At 38.5% G+C, this 18,673-nt stretch overlaps 1 protein-coding gene across 5 annotated transcripts; it reads right to left on the bottom strand.

Annotated features, from left to right (window-relative positions):
- Positions 1-4,078: 4,078 nt before the first annotated feature.
- On the bottom strand, positions 4,079-15,036 carry LOC103714932 (Mitochondrial transcription termination factor family protein). 5 transcript variants are annotated; one of them, XM_088701166.2, is made up of 7 exons: positions 14,694-15,029; positions 6,423-6,635; positions 5,632-6,324; positions 5,076-5,536; positions 4,841-4,970; positions 4,628-4,742; positions 4,079-4,211 (listed from the first exon to the last, which is right to left on the bottom strand). In XM_088701166.2, exons 1-4 carry the CDS (start codon positions 14,934-14,936, stop codon positions 5,219-5,221), a joined length of 1,467 nt encoding a protein of 488 aa, XP_088557292.2. In that variant the 5' UTR covers positions 14,937-15,029; the 3' UTR covers positions 4,079-4,211; positions 4,628-4,742; positions 4,841-4,970; positions 5,076-5,218. The 5 variants fall into 5 exon arrangements, with proteins under 5 accessions (XP_088557292.2, XP_008800630.2, XP_026663437.2 ...); XM_008802408.5 differs by lacking the exon at positions 4,079-4,211 and having other exon boundaries at positions 4,384-4,742; positions 14,694-15,036; XM_026807636.4 differs by lacking the exon at positions 4,079-4,211 and having other exon boundaries at positions 4,384-4,742; positions 5,072-5,536; positions 14,694-15,011.
- Positions 15,037-18,673: the final 3,637 nt, after the last annotated feature.

Here is an 18,673-nt window from a genome sequence, read left to right as displayed (position 1 = left end):
TTGTCCATTTTTTATATGGATGAAACATTGCATGAATCCTTATTTGAGGACAATCCATGCTTAGGGCGTGTTCGGTTGGAAGGAGTTAGGCTCTAGAATGGAAATAGAAAGAGAATCTCATTTTCATTCTGAGGGGGAATAGAAATGCTTCAATCTTCTAAAATACAATCCCACTCCTTTTTTAGTATTCAAATTTCATTCTGCCAGATTTACTTAAATAAATAATTTTTCAAAATTAACATTTTGTTTAATTGATTTTTTAAAATTTACTTCAAAATATTTCAATTTCAATTTCAATTATAAACCAAATGTGTTGGAGAATATGGCCATTCTAATTTCTATTCTAAACCATTCCAATTTTGATTCCGACCGCTAACTAAATGCACCTTTTGCATATATAAGAAAGTTGACTAAATCATAAAGTCTGATCTTTTGCCTTTTTTTAACCCCTCTTTTGTTCCTCTTTATTTTCCTAATAAAGACTTGCAATCTGAAATGGGGAAGGAGGCGAGGGAAGTGTAAAGGAAGACACAAACACATCCATTTTGCAGTAACCATCTATGGATTACACTATATTAAGTGATAAAGTGCATATGCTTTTTTGGTAAACCAACATTATTATCTATAGTTAGCCCCCCAAAAAATATTTGAATAAAAATGTGAGGCGAAGTGTTAACTTTTGCCATGCCTTGTATTTTAAACTGATCTCCTATCTCTATCTTTTATCATTTTAAAACAGTGCATGAAGCTTTCAAACTCCAAATTCTCTCCCAGACCTATATCTATGTCGCAACCGCATCTTTTCTGCAGTTACTTAATCACCACCTTAAAAATGCCACAACCTCCAGGGCATTCTTATAATTTTTTGTAACCCTAACGAAAACAGCCCCAGAGGTGATTGTGATAATAAAGTTGTGGATTGTTTGTAAGAGCCTGCAGGATGGTCCATGTTTAGAATCTCAAGCATTGTTCAGTTTTAGCGAGCAACAGGATATTCCTAGAGAAATTCATTCTCCTACACTGTAGGTTTTGGGTTGCATCTCTCAACAGAGGGACCAATGTAGTTATAGTACAAGCGGTTTTCTTCCTTCTTTTTTACAAAAGGGTATTGGCTAGTTTGTTCAACATGCCTCATAGTTGTTTTCAGAAACTTGTTCAGATGGAAATAATTTAGATCGCAATGCATCACAATCACAATTCTTGCCGGTGGTAGATTGGGTGGAATGAGTACATCTATCAACCGAGCGAATCACATCATTTGTGCTTAGTGTATTTGGGAGTAAAGCAATACATAGAACCTATTGGATATTTTCATTAAGAGGCTGGAGGAGGAAGTGCATTTGATTTGTGATCGGAGTCGCTTGAAATGAGAATCGGAATGGTTATATTTTCTGACGTATATAATTCATGACTGGAATCGGAATCAAAATTTTTTTAGTAAATTTTAAAAAAATCAATTAAATAGAGGGATATTTTTGAAAAATAATTTTTTTAGGCAAATCTAACATAATCGGATTTAAATACTAGGAGGAGAGCCAAGATTAGGTTTTGGGGGATTGAGACATTTTTATTCCCCCATAGAATGGGAATAGAAATGAGGTTCCTTCCAACCAAATGGCTCGAGTGAAAATCATTTATTTCCATTCACATAAAAAAATAAAAAAACTAAAAAAAAAAAAACAAACTCGTACAATAATTTCAAGGATCGTTTGGGATGGCCAGTTCTCTTTTGTTTAACGGCTGCTAAACTTGTTTGCAAATTGCAGTAGGCGGTGTGTTTAGCCATTTTGCTTGCATATGATTGCCATTACTACCTTTTGAGGTTGCCATATAATGATTATTAAATTATTAAATTTAATGTCATGTTCATGAAAGTAGCCAATCAAATATAGTCTCTTGATTCATGAGTCATGGCAAGGGCAAGCCAACCAATCAAGTCATCCTATTCCCCTAAACTTTTTTTGTGGATGTTTCTTAAGGTGGTGGTGAATCTTCAGGGCAGTGCTCTTAAGGCATCCACTAGGCTCCGCATAGACAATTTAGACAGAGTCATGGGACTTACCTGACCTCATCTCCTCCTATTTGTGCGGAGGCCCCACCTTTCTCCCAAAAGGCAAGTCATCCAGAGCTGTCCCTTTAGCCCTTTCAGCATCCACAAATTTAATCAAATTGTGTTCATACAACAACAAAAGAAAGCTTTGAGGATCAATGGAATATTTCAAGCTTAAAAATATCTTGAGTTTCTGTGGTAGTTTGGTGGCTATCCACCATATCCAAGCCTCAAACCATTGGCCAAGTACAGCTCATCCAAAGAATGTTTGCATGAGGTGAAGCTGCGAATCTATCTGAAGAAGATCCTGCATGGATTGTCTTCAGGATCTTGTGGGAGCCACTAATAAATCTGTGGCCAGGATTGGCTTGAAATAGATAATGATGAAATGGATTTCAGGCTATAAACATCGAAGGATATCGATATCGAATGCATGGAGGCTACCATGTTTGGACTCCAGTACAAATGTTAGGTTCGTTTTTCACCAATTTTAGGATTCATTCAGGAGATCTGTTTGCTTGCATTCACTTGTTTGTTTCAGGTGTAAATTCACATGTAATTCTAGCTTCAAAAAGCAACCTGCAGCAACTATCAACATGACTCGAGGTTAAGTTGCTCCAAGTCTGCAACTCAAAGCAATTTGGTCCAAGTGTTACACATTTTTTTAAATTTAAATTATTATAGCTGGAGTTATTTCTAAACAAACTCCGTGCAATTCTATTTCCCTCTGGATACCGTGATGAGTATCTCTGGTTTGTGCTAAAATAAATAACTTTCTTTCTCTGCTACGTTCAAGAGACAACCCTGGATTAGACCTAAGGTTTTATTTTGTACTCCAGAATCTAGTCTTAATTTTATAATTGGAAGTATCTCTGTCAATAGATTGGATCATTGCTGTCTTTTCTCATAGATGTGCCCATAAGTAACAATCCCAATAAGATACGATAGCTTCTTCATTCAACCTTTAGCTACTGTTAATATTGCTTGGGATTTTCGGGGAACCTGAACTCTGTCATTGCTAATGGATACTTTCATTGTTGACCTCTGAAAATATACTCATCCAAAGCACAGACCCAAATGGCAACAATGACACCAACATGAAAAGAAACATGACCTCCTAAGGTTTCATCATGTACTCCAGAATCTGGTCTTGATTTTATCATTGGAAGTATCTGTCAATAGGCTGGATCAGTGCAGGTTCATTTGGAGCTTTTTGCTAATAGATATGCCTCATGTAACAACCCAATAAAACACTGCAAGTCTTCATTCAACCTTTAGCTCCTGTAACCATTTCTTGGCATGTGACCACTGAAAATATACTGGTCCAAAGAAGAGCCCAAATGGCAACAATAACAGCAACATGAAAACAAACATGGCCTTCAGGCTCAAGCATGGAAAGAAATCACTTTTTCTATACTGACTGCTCCTCAAGTTTCTGCAAATTTTTTTTGACACTATCAACCATGCCACAGAATTGCCCAAGTGGCAAACAGAACAAAAGGCTCGCTAAAGAATTGATTCAAAAGACATCCATAGATGTTACATCAACCACCTGTCACCGAATATAGCCCCCGCGAAGAAGATGGGCTTTGCTTCTGACTTAAAAATACAATTTGTCCCCTTCAATGAATTTAACTTGTCCCCTTCACAAATACAATTTAACATGACATATACACTGCATTTTGATTCCTCTAATTTCGAAATGGACCAGTACAACCAGAGTACTTCAAGATCATCAGTAAAACCTAATAATACGAGTATAAAGAGGTCGGTTGACACTCAACCTTTGGTGGTCAACCTTTGGTGTTTGTATGAGCACAACACCTTGCTCGCAGAATGACACACCATGCCTGCAAGTCATGATCAGAAGCAACATGACTCAAAATTAAAAGAGGCACACCATAGAAGCATAAATCCAATAAAGACAAATCTGATGCAAACACTACAATTCAATCTATCCTTCTTCAATCTTCTAAAGAAATCTGAACCTTCTCAATCTCAAACTCAGAAAGGTACACAGCTATATCACCTTCCATTCCACGTTTAACTTGTTATCCACTTTCTACCCAATTTGTAAAGAGGATCTCTCCAACTAAGGCAATCTTTTCCCGGGACATCCAACAAAATTTGTTAGACACTGCAGCCTCTTACAAAATTTACTCTGCATGCACGCACTTACATCAGAGAGAGAGAGAGAGAGAGAGAATGACCAGCAGAAACCTCTAGTGCATTTGAGATTACACGCTTATGCAAAAGCAAGCTTGTCCACTCATAATATCAGTCTATCAGATGCAATCATATAACTAGTATAATTAAGAATATGAAGAAGCTTATTTCCAAGAGGGAAAAAGGAAAATGACCGTATGGTCGTTATAGTTATAAATTGCCGAGTACTGCAACAGACAGTCAGACACCATGTTGTAAATTACAGTTTTGTTAAAATTCTATTAGAAATTCCAGGGGGTATGGTTGGGCATGTATTAGTCTAATGTAACCATAGGGAAAACGATTATACTTATGACAGGCTTCTGAAGCAACCGCATGTCACTACTGTAACCAAAGGGAAAACAATTATACTTAGGCTTCTGAAGCCACCACATGTCTGGATTTCAATTGTCTAAAATAATGCTCCAATAGACATCATATTGTACTTAGCATTGCAGCAGCTGGGTTAACAGATCTGGAGATGAGCCTGGAAGCAGCCAAGAAGGTAAAAGTTAGCACTCCTACAATAAGCAAGTTTTCAATGCATACCAATACAACAATCTCTGCTTCAGAGGAAGAGCTAACCTCATAAAGTACTGGTGGAGCTGCTTACTTTGCCTAGTAAATACAGGTGGTTGGTTAGTGAAAAATCTCCAACTCCCATGCAGCTCAGAGTGCTATACAAGCACCATGATGGCATAAACAACCTAAATTTCTGCAAAAGGTTTGGCCTTTTAGAACCTTCATAGTGGAAATATCATCTGAAAAACAAAAGAATAAATGGGCTAGAAGTAGGCCCACAAGCAAAGAGCTTACTTACTGTATGGATAAAGGTGGTTCGAGAAAGTAATCTTCTAAACAACAACAAAAAACTGATGTTTAATGAACTGTCCAAGGACTCAAGCTATGCTTCCAGAACTTCTATTAGTAACCTTGGCACTACTTGAGGGCAATGCTGGTCAGCTATCTTTTCCTTTCATACATCCTAGCAAAGTCTTCGATTAGCAAACTCTGTCTAAATGTCACATACTTCTCTAAACTAGTTCCAGCCCATTGTTGACAGAAACACTCATCAGTAGGAACAAGCGAGCTCAGAGGAAATGGACCTTTCGGAGCTTTCTTTAGGGAAACCAAGAACTTGTGACGGGGTCGAATCCTTTGCTCCAGAGACAAGCTTAAGTACATGGGATACTTTGTCAGGGAGTGCACTTCATTGTGAAGTTCATTAACCAGATAAAGATATTTAGGCTTCAGATTCCCCTCCAATGACAAAGATAATACCTGAAAAGAAGAGAGTATTAGGTATATGATAAGGTATAGTTAAATGTCAAAATTTGCTGCCCAAAAACTTAGACAAGGATAAAATGAAGCTTAACCTGTGTAAGATTTGTTAATACTTTCAGGATATCAGAATTACGCATCCCAATGCCCCTAAGAAAGTTGATTCTAGGCAATATTCCATCCTCAATGCTGTAATGAAGGAGCTGCGGATGCTTGGTGACCATCTTGACTATATTATCTCTGGGTGCCCCTAATTCCTTCGATAGAAAGGAGAAGCGAGATGTCCATGAGTTATCAATCCTTTGGACCAATATTTGGGGGCTCAGCTGCACCACTTTGCTGACATCACTTTCCTTGATACCTACTTCTTCAACCAAATACCTGATTGTTGGCTTTAGAGAATGCTCCACGCTGTAAGAGAAGAAAGATGGAGCAGCAGTAATTACCTGACCTATTCGCGAATCAGGAATTCCTATGTTAACCAAAAAAGCAACATGGGACTTCAGATTGTTTTCAACAGTATACTCCAGAATTTGGGGCTGCCTCATAAGTATTCTTTTGATGTTGCTATGTTTGACACCAACACTCAACAAAAACTCCAATCTTTCCTTCACAGAAACCAGGTTCATCTGTAGGCAAAGCATATGCCTCTCATAGATGGATACAAAATGAGATTCTTTCAATCCAAATGTGCTCAAGTATTCAATCAATGGGAACCACTTCTCATCAAAATCTAGTTCCTCTACAAGTTTTTGGAACCTGCTTTTAGTAAATTTTCCATTCTTCAGCTGCAACCAACAGAATACATGAATATTTTTTGTGCTGTTCCAATTGAACAAGGACAAAATCAAAAGAGGTATCTATGCCATTTAACCATGAAAAATACCTTTTCTTGGCTATCCAACTCCACAGCATCCTTTTTGGATGTTCTGCCTGGAGTACGGTAATAGTCTTGTGAATTTGCTTTCCTCGGGATGATTATGTCATGTACATCAGAGGACCAATATGCTAGCTTCCGGCTTTGTCCAGTTTTTGAGAATTTTCTTTTCATCTCTTCTCTTTGGGCTTGTCGACTGCCTTCAAAATCTGAAGAATAGTCCTGAAAAATAATACAAAATGAGAAAAATAATCAAAATGATGAAATCACAAGAAGTCTCCCATCAGGAAAAATTTTGAATCATGAAGGTCATTGAATCAGGCCTAAGTACATTTATTTCAAAATATGTACTTATTGAGTTCATAACGAATACCAATCATTTCTTCTCTTTCTCAATATGAAAATATCATAGCAACATAATGCTACTTCAATCTCACAAAAAGAGTGTCTCAAGGATGCAATGGATGAAGTGATACTATTGATAAACTGGAACACAATAACTCTAGCACAACAATATTCCATTGACAAAGATTTACCTTATGATTTTTCCCCTTATTTCATATTTTACATGTCCCACATAACTTGCTCCATCTGGAAATTAGGTTTAAATGTTAAACCTTGAACCGTGAAATGAAAAGCTAGATACTGCTAAGATTAAGGAAGCTGGAATCTGGACTGTGAAAGCCAGATGAGATTGCATCCAAAAATTTCATCTGAAGACTTTGGCTAAAAGACAATCAGAACATCTAGGAGATGGAAGTTTAAAGTCTAGAACTTCCAGATGACAATTATATGAAAAAATTGTGTTAGAAAAAAAAAGTACCGCAGGAGGATTTTGGTTGTGGTGGATGCAGATTCTGGAAATTATTTGCAAGGAAGCTACAAGTATAAACAGAGAACTGAAGATCTTGAGAGTGGAAACAAACGAGCATCCTTAACCACGACCAAAATGTCAACCAATCAAATTGGAGCAAAAACAAATACGAAACTGTAAGATTACTAGTGTATGGTATGAAAATTGTCATAATTGATTAATAAAGCATTAGGTTATATGAAAAAATTGTCAACCTATCATGGAAGCCCATTGCAAAAATTTATGGAGAGAATATTGGAGCATGGTATGAAGTTTCCATCCAGGACATTTACTCTTAGATGAAATATCTTGAACACTTGACTTAGCAAGCATAACTGATGCTTTTATGCAGGCCGGGCCTAGCCTAGAAACAATTATCTGGCTTCGGACTAGGCTAATGCCCAAAATTGTTTCCAAATATCTGTCCAAGCCTGAACCCGAACCTGACCCAAAACCCAATCTAGCCCGGATTAAGGACTGAGAAACTCTGTCCTTCACAAAATGAGAAAGAGAAAGAGAGAACACAGGGGGAGGGGAGAGAGAGGAGAGAGATCAGGAGAGAGAGAGAGAGAGGGGAGAGAGAGTGGGAGGAAGAGGAGATCAAGAGAGGAGAGAGATCGAGAAGGAGGAGATCAAGAGAGATCGAGAAAGAGAGGAGCGAAAGATTGGTAGGAAGAAGACTAAGAGAGAGAGAGATTAGGAGATGGAAGAGTGGAGAGTGGGAAGGAGAACAACGAGGTCAAATAGAGAAGGGGTGTGTTGAACAGGAAGAGTGCAAAGAGAGAGAAGGGGGCACTGGAGAGGGAGAGGAGAGAAGGGGAAGAGAGAGAGAAGGGGGTAAGGCAGGCCTTCGGGCTCAATCTTTAGGCCGAGCACCGATCGCCCCTATCAAAATTTTAGGCCCTAGCCCGATCTGATTCTCCTCAGGCCTAGCCCAAAGGCCGACCGGGCGCTAGCACAGCCCGATGAGCCTTGGACCAGCCTAAGTCCATTTCCAACACTAAATAGATTGTCCAATTACAACAAAATGTGAATATTTTTTATTGGTATTGTACATGTTTCATCTTTAAGTAACTAAAGTTAAGATGGTAGTTTCCAAGTTCATTTCTTTCATGTGTTTGGGATCCAAACACATTAACTTGGCCTAGATTGACATATTTTATTTGGAAAGCAAAAATATATGCCAGCGTAATGCCAATAATTGGAACTTGCATTGCCCCATACTCATTCATATATGCAGGGGGTATGCTTCAAGCTTTAAATGGTTCATAGAGATGAACAATATACCAAATTCATAAATATATCAGTAAAAAATGTCATCACCATAAATATATGATCATGATTAAAAACACCAATTCCTTGATTTTTTTTACTTTTACATATTCCTGAAGCTTTTTGTAATGTTTGGGTTGATATCGTGAATTTACCAAACGATGAAGTTTCTTTTCTTGTCTCTAAGATATGAATGTAAGTATGTATATCTTAGTCAAATCTATTAATCTTAGGCTAAAATCATTCTTTTTACATAAAATCTTCTTGCACAACATCTTGTGCTTTCAAATCTTTTTCTCCTATGCATAAAACTGCTAGTTATAAGAATGATATTCTCCTGAAAGGACATAGCCTGCTGACCACCTTGTTATGCAAGAACAAAGTTAACTAATCAACCAGTTAAAGTTAACCAATTATTGAACATTGTTTTGTCTGAAAAATTTTGTTAACTTGTGTTCTAGTTACTTGTCTAGATGACCTGAATATGCCTTGGTTTTCTCTAGAGATTGGCAAGTGAATCACATATAAAAGGACATCCAGAAGAGGTTTCTTTTGCAGTAAATCTGTTATTTCCAGGTATAACTGCCTAAAAGGTAGTTTTTGCTGCATAATTACTCAGTGGTAGTTATTCATGAAGGAAACCACCACCAATTCTCTCTATAAATACTGGCGGAGGCTATCAGATGAAGGAAGACTATAGACACAAAATCCAACATCAAAAATTGTTTTCTGTATTGAATCAGGATTATACGCTTTCTTTATCTTGCATCTTTTATGCTTTCTTTGTTAACTTGTAGGTTTTAGTTATTATGTTGTACTCTTTTATCTATTGTATCTTTAAATTCTTTTATGTCATTTAAGGTATAATCTTTTGATCCTTCAATGAATATCTTCATTGATTTCAAGTCATGTTACAATCATTTAAAACAATGCTTCAATTGTGATGAAGGATTTACGAGGAGACTATAATGAATAATGAATCAATTCATGAAAAACCTTAAAAATCAAATTAAGGTCTGTGTTATAACTACAATCATTGACCACACGACGAATTTTAAGTCCTGTTCAGAGATGCAAAACTGAAAACCTAACAACATACTTTTAACTGGTGACTGTCAGCAGGTAACTAGCGACGGACAACCATCAACTAGTGATTCTCAACTAGTAATAGGTGGTAGACAGCACGCCAGTGATCAGAAAGAAAAATGCATCAACAAGCCCATGCAAGTGGAACCTCCTAAATCGCCTATTATGGAAGAACGGTATAGACTGAGTATGGCTCCTTCATATTCATTGTTCGAGCAACTCACCCTTCCATCACCTCTCAAAAGAAACCCTGAATCGCACCTTATTCGCCATAGTCAACAGTCATATCACTTGGGGATGTTAAGATTCAGCTTGTCATTAACCATCCTCAGTTCCATGTTAGTGACTGATTTTCCTTTGGTGCATCAGCATATTGTTTCTTTATTTAGCTTTGTTTTACAACTTCTTTGTTGTTTTCTTATTTTCTTAGCATTTCACTTGTTCTATGAAAGTTAAATGTTCTTTCATATTCACACTCTGCAACTTTAGTACGATCAACTTTCCTTACAGTTTACATGCTCAATAGGTAAATAGATACCAAGGTGGTTGAGCATTAGTACCTATCCCTGCAACTAGTACTAGACCTTTTATGTAGTAGCATTGTGAAGTAATCCAAAGAGAGGCAGCAAGATTTCAAGATAAAAATGATAGGAGGAAAAGTAAATCAGAATAGGAAAAGAAGAAAAAGAGAAAGAAAAGCAGGTTGAATCCACCACAAGAAAGCTTTTCTTCATTAAAAATTCGATCATCACAATTTTAATTTTTGAATCTTCGCCAATCCATAAAACAATAATAATCAAACAACGCTAAAGACAATCTCAAATAAATCCTAAACTTTCTCAATTCATTCTATTATAGTATTTTTAAACTAGGACTCTTCTGACACAATTTAACAAAATGGGCATTCAAAGCAGCCAAAATTAATCAAATTCTTGAGGAGTTTAAACTATAATTCTCTAAACATTTTCTAAATTTGAACTCTTAAATATCCAAATACGTATAAATAATAAAAATAGCATAAACTTAATTTATATCACCTTTCCAGATATAGCAAGTCCGTAGGTCAACATGTTTTTCAGGCTTGTTTCAAGACAGCATGATTTGGGCTTTCTTAAATTTTCCTTAGTTATAAGTTCAATTTATTTCCTACGATCAGTTTAATATTAAAAAGTGCAGATTATTTTAGTCTATTATAAAATTTATATTAGAAAACAGTCAATTAATATATATTTATAAAAGGTCATATAAAGGACTGGAGAAGATTTAATTATTCTATTTTCTGGTGTTGAACTGTGATTAGTTTAATTTAAAAAAGTGCAGATTTCTTAAGGCTGTTATAAAATATATATTAGAAAACAATCATCTAATATATATTTATAAAACGTCATATATTTATGAAAGGTGCAACTTACACAGATTCCAGGTATAAATATAAAAGGTCGAATATTTATAAAAGGCATCCTACACAGATCCCAGGTATAAATCGACTACTTGACTGTTTTATCCATCTCTTTAATTCACAAACTCTATCAAATATTCCATACACCTGTCAGCTTATATATGCCAAAAAAAGGGCCTATTTTCTTTTGATATTCAAATTTCAAAATCAAATTTCATCAAAAAAAAAAACTTAAATCTTAAAGGACTAGTTATAGAAGATTTGAGTTTCCTAATCAACCTTGTGGTATAGGAATCATAATAAAGCAAAATAAAGTAATCCTAATCATGAAATCAAAGTAATGAAATCACAAATAATATGGAATTGTATGGCAAGAACCAGAATTTCTTTTTAACTGGTTCCTAGATTCTAGATATTTATTTGGTTGGTACGATTATCAAAATGATGTAAACATACAGCACATACAGTACGTCCCGCTTATGTACAAAAAAATCTGTTTCATTTTATCATATGTATATGTACAAATGTGCATCTCCAATATGGGCTACTAAATAACAAAGGCAACTAACTTTTCCCTTCCCAATAAACGTACCAAAACAGGGAGACAAACACTAATATATCAGTCTATTTCCAACCTCATTCTCATAAAATGATTTCAGAAATGGCATGGCCATAAACTCTTTTACCTTAAAAAGCATGCTAAGGCTTCAAACAAAGAAAGTTAACTAAACCCTAATCTCTCAACCTATCTACAGCCATTTTCAAAATCTCACTATTCCTCAGCATCTTATTCCTCAGCGCAATACTTTAAAAGGAACAGGAGCCCATTTGCTATGACATTTTAGTAGGAGAGAAAAGAAGAGTATTGTTTTACAAGATTAAAATTTAGTGGTGTACAATGTCAATGACCAAGAAAGATTTTATGAAAGTCATGCTCTTCTCATTGATCATAGAGAGAATTAAAGGATTTTAAAGAAATAAAATTGTGCAATATTATACAATCAAATAAAGTATGTACATTAAGAAGAATATTATACAATGTTGTTTTCTATGTGATATTCTCCTCTAGGCCATGCCAAAAATGAAAGCACATAAAAGACTAAATAAATTAAATCAGAAACAATTTTACTGATATTCCAGATTACATTAGTATTCTTTTCTAAGACATACTGATGACCAATGAAAATGCAACTCTTTACTAGAATGTCCAGATTTATTATCATTAAATGCCATGTATGGAATGTGAAATGATGCTATGTCATTGTCTTACAACAAAAATTAATTATATCTCAAACAATATGCAATAAATAAATTACTTTCCTTTGAGTTCTTAGAGAACTTTTATACCCAATCTTTTTAAATAGGACAAACCGATTTGATGACTCTAAAGATCACTAAGCCAAGAGAATACAGTTTGGCAACACAGAGAAATCCTTGAATATACCCAAACAAAAAAAATATATATAAGGTGGACTTTAAAAAAAAAAAAGAATTAAAGATGATGCTATATTATGTCAGTTTTGGATTACAATAAAGCTTATTGCATAATGAGACAAATGGATGAGAAGCTTCCATCTACATCTGCTGTATCTTCTTCCATCTGAAGGTTATATCTAGAAAATCTAGTGCACCAGACATCTTTTCTTCCATGCATGACAAAAGTACTTCAGGATTAAAAGAAGTTAGATTCATCTTCTGTCCAAATGAAGGGTTTGCCTCAGAAAGAAAGGGTGGCATTAAAAGGTGAGTATCAGACTCCGTGTTTATGTAAAATTGTGCATGATCATATATAATATAATATCTTCAAATAAATCCAAAAAGAAGCTTCACTTAAGCATGGTATTGATGGTGGAGAATTGTAAAATATGGCTACTGATGATGGAAGCCTTAAATTCTCAATGGTGATTATGAACTAATTTATCTCAAAATGAAGCTAAAGAACAAAATTTAGTTCAACAATCCTAAGTAAATGGATGGAAGTGCCAGTCTCTAATCAAAGCCCTTTCAAAAATTACTTCGAACTCTCGAGTGTAAAGTGCATGTGGAATGAAGTGCTGATGTCTAGCCAAAAGCACTTTCAGCAATTATTTTGATCTCTGACCATAAGGATCCGTTTGGGCATGTATTTAGTCCCACATTGGCTATAAACTGGATAGATATTGGGTACTTATACAGGGCTAGAGAACCCAAATAATACCTCCTGGCTAGCCTTTTTAGGTGAGATCTTAGGTTGTGACAAATGGTATCAGAGCTGACCCAGTCCATGACCTACATGGACTAGAAGACACTGCTATACAAGCCTATTGGAGCTGACCATGGGCCAATTGTGCTGCTTCTGATTAGATTTAGATGGATTTAAACCCCTAGCCCGGCAAGGATGCTGGAGATTAAACAAGGAGAGTATGTGAGGATCCGTATGGGCATGTATTAGTCCCATATTTGCTATGTACTTGATAGATCTTGGGTACTTATACAGAGCCAAGGAACCCATATAATATCTTCCGGCTAGCCTTTTTGGGTGAGATATTAGATTGTGACACTGACTATAAAATTATCAATGCACCTAATTATTTTCTAATAGTAGATTTGTGATGAAGCTACAACTCTATAATATCTGGTGTATGATACATCCTCTTTTGCTTGATGGAAAAGGGGAAACAATAAAAAGCTTGCATCAACAGCCAAATAAGTAAAATATTATCCTGAGAGTGGACGTACTGCATGAGATTCACTTGGGTGTACCATTAACTACTATACAATTATTGGTCTATAACCACAAAAAGTGAAACAAAATTCAAGGTGACTACTGCAAGCATAAGGGTTAAGATCAAGCGTAACACATGTCTAGCTTACATCATTATTATCCAAGATTTCTATCACTGAAGTGTTTTGTTTATGGAGATATCTCTACATCAAGAGGTCTCACAAAAAGATTGAGAAAATTTTCTGAACAACTACAAACTTTGACATTTTGAACAAAGCATCGCCCCAGTTGTCCCTCTGTTAACAAGAGAAGGTTCTGGATTTGAGTCTTGCCTAAAATACAATTAGCCAATTGGAGAGTAAGATGACCTACGCTCCAAAATTCCCCTTGAAAGAGTAGAAACAAAAAGAGAAATTGACGACATATATATTTAGCTTTGACAAGTCAAATTAGCAAACTATTAAACTTGATCCATGCACTGGCTCCGCCCTCCATGCCACAACCAAGGTTTTTTTGTTCCCTCCCTCTTTATTGTTACCAAAAACTGATCTTGGAATCTAAAGCAGGTATGGTTTTTTATATTGTATGGGAACAATATTATTAGCTTGCTCGCATCTAGAATCACCCAAATCATCATACAATTCCTCATTCAATCAATCAATCAGACTTTGCGCGCACACCCCGCACCCTCGAAATATCATAACTTCAAAGACATCTAACAATTCATGCCAACAATTTTAGCAAAGACAAACTTTGACTTACACTCACCATGGTGACTTGGCTAACAAGGGAAAATGATCCAGTGGGTACATTAACACTAAAAAACGGAAATTCTTAAACAGAATTGGGACGATGCACAACCTACATAATACCAGCAACAACCAAAGAGCACTCCCTACTTACATAGCATAATAAATTAATCTTAGAAAGAAACTAGGCTCAAAAGAAGGAAATAGGGAATTAAACCAAGAGGCTCAGATCGTATGGCAATGCCTCCTCCTCTTCTTCGCTCTCCTCCTCGCCGCTGTCATGGTCATCGTCGTAAGGGGTTGTCCCCCGGCCGGACCGCGACCGGCGGCTGGATTTGAGGATGCGGGGGTTGGAATGGGAGGAGAAGACGGCGAAACCGACGCCGCCGCGGCGGGAGGCTTTGGGAGGAGGCGAGAAGAAGAACCGAGCGGGGTTGGAGTGGAGGCATAAGAGCGCCATTGCCTTGGATGCCCTTTTTTTTCCTACTAAAAAGGGAAGGGGAGGGAAGGGGAGGCGAGGAGGGAAAAATATCTCTGGTTGTTTTATCCTTATCCTTCCAACGTCTACTTCTGGTCCAATTAACGCCGTTATTCCGTTACAACGACGGCGGGGAATGATGGTTCGCTTGGAGGAGATCTGGATCCCTTATAAGTCACTTGGACGGCGATAAACCTTCATTAAAACATTGTTTTCTTTTTTAATTTTAAATTCGAATATATGATTATTTAAATAGATATTATTAAACTTTTCTAAACATTGAAATTATGTATTTGTTTGCCTACACAATCCCATCAAACCATAGCTCGAAAGTATGGAATCCTATCTTTTATTATTTTAAAGATATAAAATAATCTAATTACATATTAAAGTTATTAGATATAAATTACACAAAATTCAAAAAAAAAGGAATTAGATAGCACGTAACTTGCGCCCAAATGAGTTGCTCTCCTATCATTCATGTTGCTTCATCGCAAGGCATAATTCGCAATGCATTTACAAAGGGGGCAATAAGAATACAACCAACTGTAATTTTCAGAGTTATATCTTTGAGCTACTAAAGCACTTTTGATGTCAATTATAATAGTAATTATCTGCCTAAATGTATATTTTTTAAAAAATTTCAGCATTAAAAATCAAGGTTTTAACAACTACCGTAATGGTTTGTTATAACAAAATGTAATAGGCAATAATAAAAAATAATAATATTTTTTTTCTCACTTGATTAAAATTATAAATTTTTAGACTATATAATTTTTGAGAATAATAAATAACAAAAATTTAAGAAAAATTATGCAAGTATTCAAAGGAGATGCCTCATACGTGCAGATAGTTGGATAGCGATAAGATAGATATCTGCTTATTTGATGCTCAAGGTTTGCTAGTATTTTATTAGATGAGATTGTATTGAGGCCAATATCAGCACCAAATGTGAGAGCCCCTTTTTTTTGGCATCTCTCTAACAACTATTTATTTATTAATTTTATGAAACGTGAAACCCTCTGCCTGATGATGTTGACGATGTAGGCAAAATGGGATTACAAAACATGCCACTCCCATGAGAGTGACATCTTCATTGAACTTTTACATAATTTTCTCAATTTTTCAAAAATAGTTTATTTAAAAATAGTGAAATAAGAATAATGGTCATTATTTATGTCATAACATGTCGTCATAATACTAAATAATATACTATAGTAGTTGTTATCTTCTTCTTGTTGTTAAGTAATGTTGCTGGAAATTGGACCCGGGGGCTGCCGCGAAGCCAGGGGAAGGAGGAGCTCCGCTGCCGGAAGGGCGGACGGCGGTGCGCCGGCCGGTGACGTCCTCCTGGAGGGGTGTAAGTCCTGCAAAAAAGCCGGTGGCCGGGCTCCCCGGCGCCGGCCCTCCGATGCTTAAGTCAGAGGGGGCAGATATGTGGAGAGAGCAAAGAAGAGAGTATATGGAGAAGACAACCGGAATATTTGAATAAGATGAAGAACATGAAGAGGGTGATCTCCTCTATTGTGTCTGTGCTGTTTACTTCTTTTTACCCGGTCCAGGAGGGTTCTGTCCCGGGGGCCCCCTCCCTTTCCCTCCAGGTTTCCTTTTATAGAAGGATTTTTGTTACCTGGGAGGTGACAGGAGGTTTGTCCTTTTGTGTGATAATTGGGCACGATTTGGCCCATTAATGGCGTAGTGGAAAACGGGACCGAATCGGACCGGAATCAGAGAGTTGTCACGGTCGATCAGACCTGTTGGAGTGGTTGAACCGCCGGCTATGGTGGGCCTGGGGTCCGTGGATGGTAAGTGCATTTATTACCGAATGAACCGGCGGTCAGGGAGAGCCATACGCTCTGATGGTTCAGTGATCCGGAAATCGTCTTGGGCCGTGCTCATTAAATGACTGGGTGCATCGGAGACTTGAGGGAGTCTCATGCATTAATGGCAGGTCATGCCGAATACCTGCAGAGATCTTATGCCTTGATGGCTCGGAGATAGTGGTAGGCTATAGTAGAGTCGCGTGTATAGCCGCCGGACCTTTTGAGAAAGCTTGGCGGGGAGGAGTATTAGTCAAGGCATCGGCTCGGCAAGGGTGCCGAGCCGAGCTGGTCGCCCAGAGGGGCGCCCTGTGGCGGGGTTGCTTCAAGTACTCCTGGTCGGCGCCCTTTGGGCGAGCACCTCCTAGCCGAGCGCCTCTATTTGGCGCTCTCCAGTCAGCGCTTTCTAGTTGAGCGCTTCTCTGGTCGGCGTCCGCTGGTCGGCTGTTCCTATCCGAGCATCTCTACTCGGTTATTTTGATTGGGCGCCTCTTGGCGCTCTCTCTGGTCGGCGCCCTTTAGTCGAGCGTCTTCCTGGTCGGCTCTTTCTAGCGTTGGTTGGTCCGAGCGCCTCTTGGCGCTCCGGTCGGCACTCTTGGGCCGAGCATCTTTTCAGATTGGCGCTCTCTAGCCGAGCACCCCTCTGGTTGGTGCTCTCTGGTCGGCACCCTTTGGCCGAGCCCCTTTCTGGTCGGCGCTTTTTGGCCGAGCGCCTCCGTAGTGGTATGACTTTGAGATTTTTCCCCCAACACTACCCCCGACTTCCGAGTTCCAGTTGGCTACCAGCTGGAGCGCGGGAAGTAGCTTTAGTTGGGCCGTTACGGATTCCGAAAATTTTTAATTTACTGCGCATTTTGAATTATCGGAGGCTTCGGGGTGCCTTTAATAGGCGGCGTCTCTTCTTTCCCGAAAAGCCTCATTATTGGGGCACCTTTCGCGAAGCGTCCTCGCGTCGTGGGCTCATGATGGGGCCACACGATCTTCGATTGCGGGCGCCTTTCCGCACGATCCGATGGGGCGCTTCAGTGTCCGAAGCGCTAGCCCTAATTAAATGCGTCGTTCTGTCTTTTGGGTCGACACGCGTTGCCATCTAAACAGGATACAGCGTTTTTCTCGCTAATCTGGGCCGTTGGGGAGGTCTATTTAAACTCTCCCCTGGCCCCTTGTCCTCTCTCTATTGCCTTCTGCTTCCAGCTTTCCTTCCAGTCTTCCTCAGACCGAAGTTCTTTCTCTCCGGCGTTTCCCTCAGGTCCCTCTTCTTTTTGATTTCTTTTTCTCGCAATGAGTTCTCTCCCTAGCGAAGTCGAGTCCACCATGAGCGTCCTGGAGGTCGAGATGACCGAAGAGTGGTTCTTCCCTCTTCACGGGTTCCGTTTGGAGCCCGCCAGGCGGAGGGACCGGATAACCGATCCTCCGGTAGGCCGGATCGGAGTGCATCTGGAATCGCTCTGGGCCGGCCTCCGATTTCCTCTTCACGGCTTCGTGAATGAGTTGCTAACAGTGTGCCAGTTGGTTCCGGCGCAACTCACTCCGAACGCCTGGAGGACGGTGGTCGGTTTTCTATCCCTGTGTTTACTGCAGGGGATTCCGACTTCTGTCAACGTCTTCCGGCGACTTTTTATTTTTAAGTCGAACCCGGAAGACGGAGAGTGGCTTTACATCGCCCTTCGGGCGGGTCGGCCACTCTTTCAAGGTGCCCCTTCGTCCATTCACGGCTGGAAGGAGAAATTCTTCTTCCTTGGTTCTGCACAGTCCTGGGGTTTTGACCCCCGGTGGGGACCGGCTCAGCTCAAGTCCATCAACAAACCCCCCAGACTTTCTCCACGTGAGCAGGGGATCCTCGACGCCATCCGCAGCCTCGGGGACGGCATCTTACTGAACGGCCTCATATGTGAGGAC

The sequence above is a fragment of the Phoenix dactylifera genome, chromosome 7 (assembly GCF_051530095.1).
Source record: "Phoenix dactylifera cultivar Ajwa chromosome 7, Ajwa_hap1_PhDact_Kaust_v1.1, whole genome shotgun sequence".
NCBI lineage: Eukaryota > Viridiplantae > Streptophyta > Magnoliopsida > Arecales > Arecaceae > Phoenix > Phoenix dactylifera.
Note: the sequence above shows the minus strand (reverse complement) of the source record. Positions and strands in the feature narration are given on the sequence as shown.